The sequence below is a fragment of the Barbus barbus genome (genome assembly GCF_936440315.1).
Source record: "Barbus barbus genome assembly, chromosome: 8".
NCBI classification, from domain to species: domain Eukaryota; kingdom Metazoa; phylum Chordata; class Actinopteri; order Cypriniformes; family Cyprinidae; genus Barbus; species Barbus barbus.
In genome coordinates this window covers 28,998,870-29,008,782 of record NC_136736.1, presented here as the reverse complement: position 1 = coordinate 29,008,782, position 9,913 = coordinate 28,998,870, and the positions used below count along the sequence as shown (strand labels likewise).

Here is a 9,913-nt window from a genome sequence, read left to right as displayed (position 1 = left end):
TTTCAAAATATATTTTGGGTTTATTCAGGTTAGATTATCTTTTATCTTTCAATGTTTTGTTCCTAGTTTTCAAGGGTGAGGACAAGTCACACAACCCATTCTGGCATCTTCCTTATTCTGTCTAAGATATAGGCAAATTATAGTCTCAAAAACGTATTTATAGCATAATCTTTTAGGCAGTGGTAATAACTCCTGGGGGCCCACATATGCTGTTCAAATTGATCTTTATCCTTAATATGCCATTACTTACAGTAAACTAAACTTGGACTATATCAGATAAGGCAGACATATAAAATGTGCAATGCTGTGCGTCCCCAGGACTGGAATTAAGAACCACTGCTTTAGGGGATTGAAGATTTCGTCCTGATCTAGGCTGCTAACACAAAAGTCAAAGATGTGAATCATAAACCGGAGACATCTACATCCATTGTGCTCTTGAGCAATACATAATCACAGTAAATAGGCTGCCCCAGTGGAACTGTCACTATTGCTTGTGTCATTCAGAATAAAACATGTCTGCTGAATGTCAAGTAATGAAATGTGTTTATTGTTTTCCATTGATGAAAAATGCCTTTGGGAAAGAAATGGTATGACACACTGTAAAAAAAATGCACATTATACTGCTAACTGGGCAGGTAGTAAAAATATATATTATTTCCCTAATATATTTTCCCAAGTATTCTTGTCTTTAGGTGCAACAAAGTATATCTGGAGATAAGCTGGGACAGATAGATGTTTAAATAACACTGTATAAGGTAAAATATTTATTTTAAACCTAATTTCAAGGTATTTTCATACAAAGCAGGAAAGTTATGCAAGAAATGCAAATCACACAAGAACATATTCATCCTCATTAGTTTAGTTTTAGTTTTGTTTTTCTCATGCATATTCTGCAGCAGAAATATTTGATTACTGCATATATAGTCAGGATTATGAGAGACACAGCAGAAAGCAGGAACAGTATGACATCAAGAGAGTGATAAGAGTACCAGGGCATTTTATAAGACTCTGTGTGCAAGTGAGCAGCACCTTTGTGCCTCATAACAAACTCAATCCAGAAGATGGCATTGTCCAGAGGTTTCACTGGAACGTCCTTGTGAAGCCTTGAGAGCCTCTGCATGTTCTCCTGATAAGAGGGATCATAAAGCACCTCTTTGACAGTTTTAAGGAAGGAGTCCTTATCCACTGTGGCAAAGTCTAGAGTCTTGGCTACACCTCGTACTCTCATTTTTGCAAGATTATCAGGCTGGTCAAAAATCAGCCCTAATCCAATGATTGGTACCCCATGGTAAATGGCTTCTTGAATCCCATTGGTTCCTCCATGTGCCACAAATGCTCTGGTCTTAGGATGACCCAGAAGATCATTCTGAGGCATCCAGTCCATCATAAGGGTGTTGTTTCCTAGAGAAGATGGTCTCTTTCCTTTGTACCTCCAGATGATCTTCTGTGGAAGTTCTGCAAAAGCTTCAGCAATCGCCTCAGCCATATCATCAGGAAGCTGACCGATGAGAGTGCCCAGAGACATGATGATGACACCATGATCACCAGAGCTCTGCACAAAGTCCTCCAGATCTTGGGGAAGAGGCTTTGATGGCTTGCATTGAAAACCTCCCATGTAGACAATGTTTGGCATAGTGGGACGCGGGAATTCAAAAATAAAATCAACTCTATGGAGCCACAGATCAGCACTCTGAGTTAAAGAAAAGTAAGATGTTCCTGGGCCAATGAACTGTTCGCAAAGTGCATTATACGTTGGAGAAACCAAGAGAGCAACCAGTATTTCAGTTATGGTGTACATCACTACATTCTTCACTCTTTCCAAGAAACTCATGCGGTCTGATAACTCCAGCATTGGAAAAGGTACATATGAAAGTGGTGAAGGAGCTATAACAAAATGAGCCTCATTGTACACTGTCCAACGGACATTGTAGACAATGGGCAGTTTGAGATAGTGACCCAGTATGATCCCTCCGAACATGGCCGGATCTGTAAGAATCAAATCATACTTGGTGTCTGCTAAGGACTGCATTAGTTGCTGGTCTTCAATCATGTTGACTATCATCTCACTTTCTGTTTCAATCATCTTTAGAGAACTTTGCCACATCTCTATCTCCAGCTTCAGACGAGCCCAGGTGGAACCTTCCCTCATAATTCCTATAAATCTTGATACAACCATCTCAAGGAATTCTTCACCAAATCCTCCATCAGACCTCAGAGTGACTGATGTGTAGTGAGGTGAGAATTCTTTGATGTACCAGCTGTCTGCCACCCGAATGACTGTAACATTGTGACCTTTGCCATGAAGTGCCTCAATCAAGATGTTCATGTTGACCCAATGACTGCCATCCATAGGAAAGACAAGAACCTTCCCGCTTTGAACAACTGTGAAAGTCGTCATCAGAAGAGTTAAAACGACTGGCCCAAGCACCTGGAAAACCTGTCCGTTCATAGTTCCTGCTGCAAAGCAAGAGAACAAGCACATTTTAAAATTATATCCATATATAAATCATCTTGCAGCACCACCCCTTTTAAGCAATAAAGCGCAGCAACACTTTAGCTGTATAACAAAAACAAAAATAAGTGAACTCAGTAATTCCGTAAGAATAAGGAAGTGGATGTTGCATTCAGTAAATTTATTATAATACAGTGAGAACAATAGTAGAAAAGTCAAATCAGTCATTTGTTCTATTAAAAATTAATTTGTCACATTGCCACAAAAAATAACTGCCATAAAACCCCAACCATTTAGACCATTTGTGCACTTGTTCACTACTCACTGCTGTGTGTGTGCACTTGGATGGGTTAAACGCAGAGCACCAATTTCGAGTATGGGTCACCATACTTGACAATACGTCACGACTTTTAGTAGAATTTCAACATCATTTAGCACAGTTCAAGAAGGTCAAAATAATAACAATCACACAAATACAGAGACATTTTTGCTGCAGCCGTGTCTGTTTTTAAGACTGCTAAACCCACAATAGATCGGGCCCTACCAGAGGATGCACTACAAATAATACTTTCCGTCACTTTGATAGACTGGGTTGTAAATTTCCCATCAGGCTCTTTTTTTATCCCTTAGTAAGCTACAGTAACACTTGGCATTTTTAATGTGATACTGACATAATAGGAACTCCTATGACAAGAGCTCTTTTAGTTCTATCAAGCGCTGGATTATGGGTACTTGGCCTTTCTTTTTATTCTGCTCTTACAATGTGAAAGGGACAACAGGCACTGTGCTCTTCTTGTCACCCAGTTTGATTAACAATATAGCATTAATTAATCCACTGCACTATAATAGGAATCTATACATTGCCGTTCAAATATTTGTGGTCAGTAAGATTTTTCTTAAATAAATTAATATTTTTATTCCACAAGGATGCATTAAATTGATCAAAAGTGTCAGCAATGACATTTATAATGTTACGAAAGATTTCTATTTCAAATAAATTGTGGTTCTATATTCATGAATCCTGAAAAAATATATAATTGTTTCCACAAAAATACTAAGCTGCACTGTTTTCAACATTGATAGTAATAAGAAATGTTTCCTAGCAGCAAATCAGCATATTAGAATGATTTCTGAAGGATCATGTGACACTGAAGCCTGGAGTAAACCAATTTTTTTTATTGTATTATTGAACATTCAGATGGTTTATATTGCAAAAATAATTTATGACAGGATGTTCAGGAGCTGAGAAGAACACTAAAGGTCATTGCACACAGTCCAAAATTTTAGCATGCGTTTTTCCATACTCCCCATCCGTTTCCTATCAAAATGCATGCTACGGATGCGAAAATGCAGAAAATCGAACCTGATCCGAAATTGTTTTGACGGACGAAAGTTTCGGAGGCAGTGTGCAAACGTGATTGACACAACGTGAGGTCGTATTCATTTTTTAACATGCGAAAATTACGGATGAAAATTTCGGACTCAGTGTGCAGTGACCTTAAGACATTAGATATATGTATGAAAATATGTATGGCACTGTATATGATACAAAAATGGCATGTTTGTACAATATTTGTTAATATATAGAGTAAATATTAGAATGTAATATGGTTAGAATAAATCAACATTTATTAATCACAATATGAAAATAATTTTAATTAAGAGATCGACCTGTTTACTTATTTAAACCAGATCTGAATATAGTTGAACACAAACAATAAAGCTGTAGAGACTCTACAGTACAACATAAATATTGCTGATTTAACAATTTAACTCATTTGCTTTTGTTTTTTGTTTTTCTCATGCATATTCTGCAGCAGAAGTATTTGATAACCACATATATAGTCAGGATTATGAGAGACACAGCAGAAAGCAGGAACAGTATAACATCAAGAGAGTGATAAGAGTACCAGGGCATTTTGTAAGACTCTGTGCACAAGTGAGCAGCACCTTTGTGCCTCATAACAAACTCAATCCAGATGATGGCATTGTCCAGAGGTTTCACTGGAACGTCCTTGTGAAGCCTTGAGAGCCTCTGCATGTTCTCCTGATAAGAGGGATCATAAAGCACCTCTTTGACAGTTTTAAGGAAGGAGTCCTTATCCACTGTGGCAAAGTCTAGAGTCTTGGCTACACCTCGTACTCTCATTTTTGCAAGATTATCAGGCTGGTCAAAAATCAGCCCTAATCCAATGATTGGTACCCCATGGTAAATGGCTTCTTGAATCCCATTGGTTCCTCCATGTGCCACAAATGCTCTGGTCTTAGGATGACCCAGAAGATCATTCTGAGGCATCCAGTCCATCATAAGGGTGTTGTTTCCTAGAGAAGATGGTCTCTTTCCTTTGTACCTCCAGATGATCTTCTGTGGAAGTTCTGCAAAAGCTTCAGCAATCGCCTCAGTCCCATCATCAGGAAGCTGACCAATGAGAGTGCCCAGAGACATGATGATGACACCATGATCACCAGAGCTCTGCACAAAGTCCTCCAGATCTTGGGGAAGAGGCTTTGATGGCTTGCATTGAAAACCTCCCATGTAGACAATGTTTGGCATAGTGGGACGTGGGAATTCAAAAATAAAATCAACTCTATGGAGCCACAGATCAGCACTCTGAATTAAGGTAAGGAAGGACATTCCTGGTACAATGAACCAATCGCAAAATGCATCATAATTTGGAGCAAACAGTAATGCGCCCATAGCTTCAGCCACAGTGTACATCACTACATTTTTCACTCTCATGCAGTCTGATAACTTCACCATCGGAACAGGAACATAAGAAAGTGCAGAAGGAGCTATCACAAAATGCGCTTCACTATACATTGTAGACAATGGGCAGCTTCAGGAAGTGGCCCAAAAGAACACCTCCAAACAAGAGTGGATCTGTAAGAAGCAAATCATACATGGCATCCCTAAAAGACTGCATTAGCCGCTGGTCTTCCATCATACTCTTTATCATCTCACATTCTACTTTGGTCAACTCAAAAGTACCTTGCCATCTCCCTATCTCCAGCTTCAGGCGAGCCCAGGTGGAACCTTCCCTCAGAATTTTCAAAAGTCTGAATGCAAACGTCTCAAAGAACTCTTCATCGAATCCTCCTGGAGAATTTATAGTGACTGATGTGTAGTGAGGTGAGAATTTTTTGATGTACCAGCTGTCTGACATTCGAATGACTGTAACATTGTGACCTTTGTCATGAAGTGCCTCCACCAAGATGTTCATGTTGACCAAATGACTGCCATCCACAGGAAAGACAAGAACCTTCCCGCTTTGAACAATTGTGACAGTCGTCAGTAGAAGGGCTATCAAGATTTGGCCACATGACTGACAAAACTGTCTGGTTCATGGCACCTGTGGTAAAGCAAGAGAACAAGAGTGAACCAGTGAAAGACCTCAAAACCAGCTGATAACTTAAATCATCTTCATTACTAACCACATATTTTTCAATATCAAAATTTACCACATATTTTATGTATATATTTGACCTTCTACTATTGTTTTGTCAGGGCACTGAATATAAAAACTGTCAAAGAACAAATGCACTTTATGGACAAAGTGATTTGAAAATGAAATGCTAAATTTGGGGAACAAAAGCTCCACTGATTGGAAGTGTCACACTTTGTAGGAGCAGGGAAACGAGGAGGCAAGGAACTTCATCAAATAACTGACTTTATTAATACAAACACTTAGGGACCGCTGGAGACATGGAAAGACAACAGAGACCGGACACAGAGGCAGGGAAGCAGAAGGCTTATAAACACTGGGGAAACTAGATAATTAATAACACATGGCTGGAAACTAATCAAGGAAACTAAAGAACTAAATGGGGACAGGAACAGGAAACTGACCAAATATTTCACTGCATATCGTACTGTGTATGACTGTGTATGTGACAAATAAAATTTGAATTTGAAATATGGGCATGAGGGGAGGGTAAACACAAGACACAGGAAGACAGGATTGACAGTAAAGTCAAGTCAAGTCACCTTTACTTATATAGCGCTTTTAACAATACAGATTGTGTCAAAGCACTTAACAGTATCAAATTGGAGGATAGAGTGTCAGTAATGTATAAAAATAAGACTAAACACTCCATTTTCAGTTAAAGGCATTTCAGTATTGAATTCAGAGATGTCATTGTCTAGCTCAGTTTAGTTTAAATAGTATCTGCGAAATCAAATTGACAATAATCGCTAGAAACGAAGTGTCCCCAACTGAGCAAGCCAGAGATGACAGCGGCAAGGAAGATGCATGAGTGTTCATGTCATCTAAAAATCAATGAATAAAAGACTATGTTGATTAAAGATGAAAATATGTGCACAAAATAAAAATATACTGCAGATTTTTGGAGAAACAGCTAAAAGAAAGACTTTTTACATTTGAAAGTCAAATAAGTAAGGTCAGCATTAAGGTCTACTGCTCCTAGATCTATATGCTGTTCATATTCATACCAAAAAACATGTTCTTACCCATGAAAATGTGGACTGCAAAATCATTACCAGGTCAGCCTTTGTTGAGTGTAAGATAAGTCAAAGAAGTACAAGTACAGCTTACTCTCCTTCAAACTCAATGTGCATGACAAGACACAAATACTTTAATGTAAGTGAAGGGTCGGTCAGTCTTTAATAGGGAAAAGAGCATTTCCAAGTGGAGGTATAGTTAATGAACTACTATTTAACGTTACAACCGTGGTGCAGAATCAGAACTGCCACAATTCCATAAAATTAAACTATTTTTACCCAAAATGTACATGCTTTTGGCAGATGCTTTTATACAAAGCAACTTACATTACTTTCAAGGTATAATTTTATCAGTTCATTCATTCGAATTGACCCCATGGCTTTGATGATGCAAGCACCATGCACTACTGTAGCTCTACACTACTGCTCTACTGAATGAATGAATGAAAGAGGCATTTATATAGCGCTTTATTGTGCATTGCTGTACACCCAATAACCAAGCTGTGTGATAACCAAGCTGTGGTAGTCAACTTTATTGCTTATGAGCTTATTAAATTAGCTACAATAAAATGAAATAAATTCCATAATGTATTCATTTTTTATGTTGAATGTAATGTAAAGGATTGGTGCATTTTGGCCTGGAATATCTTCCAAGCCAAACAACATAGATTTCAATTATACAGCAATGATTCACTGGGAGTCAATGAGATTATCATGAGTGCTTTTACATGAGAAAATATATAATGAATTCAATAAACTTTTTTCCTGGAAGCCAGCCCAGTTTCATTATATAAGCTCTGTAATATTTTATACCTTGGAAACATGACATGCTAAATCATGGTCAAGTTGTAACATAAGTCAGTTTACTCTTTTTTGGCCCTGCTGCGCACTCCCATAACAGTTCAATTGCACGTGTATACTACAGTGTGTGAGTGAAAGTTCATGTTCTCAAAGGAGCAAAGGGTATTTACCTCCAGAGCTGGAGCAAGGGAGTAAAGCATTAGGTTTAGCATTAGTAAGGTCTTTAATTCATAGTTTTTGTCTTAGCATTTGTAAAAATATTAAAATATACAGCATTGTCAAGTTCACTTTTTAGTTGTACTTGATAGTTGGGCAGTTGCTTTGGAGGAAACTTACAGACACCAAAATAATAATAAATAGATTATAGGCCAAGTACAATTTTTGCCATTGACAGCAGACGTGTGCTTCTCCATTTCTGAAGTTCCAGCTGCCACTGCAACCAACCATCTCCACAAATTTTTATCAGTATACAAAGACATAATTAAGTTCTATTAGAAACAGAGCAACAGCTTAGATATTTCAGTGACACTGAGGAAAATCTGAGAACTTATTTATTTTTACAAAATATAGTAAATGCATTTATTTATTTATTTATTTTATGATCCGGACCTTAATTTAAGACTCTGTGTTAGTTTCTTTATTCTAATTAATAGTAATTGCTACTTGGTCTTGGAGTGAACAGTGCAATGTTGGTTGGGAGTTTAATACAAGCAAATAGGCTATAATATCTTGATTTTTTTCGCTCAGTGAAGCGGGCATGTTCGTTCAGAAGATCAAATCTTCCAATTCCAATTCTGTCCAATTCACATACTATCCCTCTGAATAGATTAGTAATCTTTAATATCCTACTATTTAGCGTGTATAGTATGCGAATTGGGACTTTCGCCGAATGCATTAATTCATGCTATAAGACAGGAAAGCAGTCAGGCGGTTGAATAGAAGAGAACACGGCGAACGAACGAACGATACGAGTCGGTGCGTAAAATGTCACGAGAACAATTTGTTCAATTCAAAGATTCCATCAAAAACATCGATGCGTTCACCAACTAAACTAAACACCAGAGCAGCCCAATTTAAAGTAGCAAAGGTAACACCCTGCACAACCCCACGCAAAGCAAAAACATGGTTTCAGATGCTTAACCACCAGCACACACAGTTGCATTATAATAAAATTAGTCGCTATGTAAAAACTTTACAGGTAAAACACTTTCTTGTTTTTCTAGCACTTGTTTATACAATTATACACGTGGAACTCACCAATGCGCGAACGACAGTATTCCTCAAGAAAACTTCCACGAAGTAAACAACTCCGTCCTGCCAGCTTTTTACCACTATATTAAGTAAAACATTCGTTCAACTACACTATTTAAAACGTTTTCCTCTGATATCAGAGTACAATCGCGTTATGCTTTTTGTTCTTCAGCCAGTAACCTAATATTTTCTCTTTTTACTGAAGTGTCTGAATGATATGACAGATTTACAGGATATGGCTCGGTTTACATAAAAGGTTATGGGAGGGCCAGATGAAAGGACTAGTGCAGGGAGCCCAGTGACTATTTGTCTGTAGATCATGCAAGTTTTCCTTGCATGTATTTACATGCATATAAGCATATAAGTGTTGTGAAATAAACTTTACATGAGTAACATCTCTGATCAGAGCAACATGCATTAGTCAGCTCAGTGTTGGTTGATGCAGGTTCATAAAGACAGACAAATCATGTACTCCACTGGATTGTCAGGGCACTCCAGTTTGCACCGTGCACCTCTGAACTGTCCATAAAGTGTTATTGATTTTGTACAAACTTAAACACACTGTGGCGGGAGGAGCCAACGACAGACACAGTGGGCGTGGCGTCAAGCCTCGGAGAGGTTTTTATTAAACAATATTTAAAATAAAGTGTCCAAAGGGGGAAAAGTGTCCAAAATAAACAGGGATCTGGTGTCCTCGTTGTGCTGCGGGGCTCGTGAAGGAGGGCAGTGTTCAGGAGGGAAGGGTCCAGGTAAGGGGCGGAGTCCGGCGGCCGCACGCGCTCCCGTCTGGAGGTCCCGGGGCGCGGGTGACGGCGGCTTCTGTGGCGGCTTCGTCCAACTCCTTCATCCCCGGGTGCTCGACGGGATTCCACGGCCCGGCGTCCTTGCCCGACGGCCGTATCGCGGGTGCAGTGTCGGCCGGACTGCGGGTCCGGCCGCTCGCGTCTCTG

At 38.9% G+C, this 9,913-nt stretch overlaps 1 protein-coding gene and 1 pseudogene across 2 annotated transcripts; both read right to left on the bottom strand.

Moving 5' to 3' along the window:
- Nucleotides 1–526: 526 nt before the first annotated feature.
- LOC306873967 (UDP-glucuronosyltransferase 2C1-like) lies at nucleotides 527–9,173 on the bottom strand. The gene is made up of 2 exons (XM_079423589.1): nucleotides 8,970–9,173; nucleotides 527–2,457 (listed from the first exon to the last, which is right to left on the bottom strand). The coding sequence occupies exon 2, from the start codon at nucleotides 2,447–2,449 to the stop codon at nucleotides 854–856; it is 1,596 nt and encodes a 531-aa protein (XP_079279715.1). The 5' UTR covers nucleotides 2,450–2,457; nucleotides 8,970–9,173; the 3' UTR covers nucleotides 527–853.
- LOC306874334 (UDP-glucuronosyltransferase 2A2-like) lies at nucleotides 4,227–7,028 on the bottom strand (annotated as a pseudogene). The gene is made up of 2 exons: nucleotides 7,006–7,028; nucleotides 4,227–5,788 (listed from the first exon to the last, which is right to left on the bottom strand). The product of its transcript is annotated as a UDP-glucuronosyltransferase 2A2-like (transcript).
- Nucleotides 9,174–9,913: the final 740 nt, after the last annotated feature.

What these genes read in the sequence shown, in the direction of transcription:
- LOC306873967 (XM_079423589.1), bottom strand. Translation starts at nt 2,449, where the DNA reads ATGAACGGACAGGTTTTCCAGGTGCTTGGGCCAGTCGTTTTAACTCTT.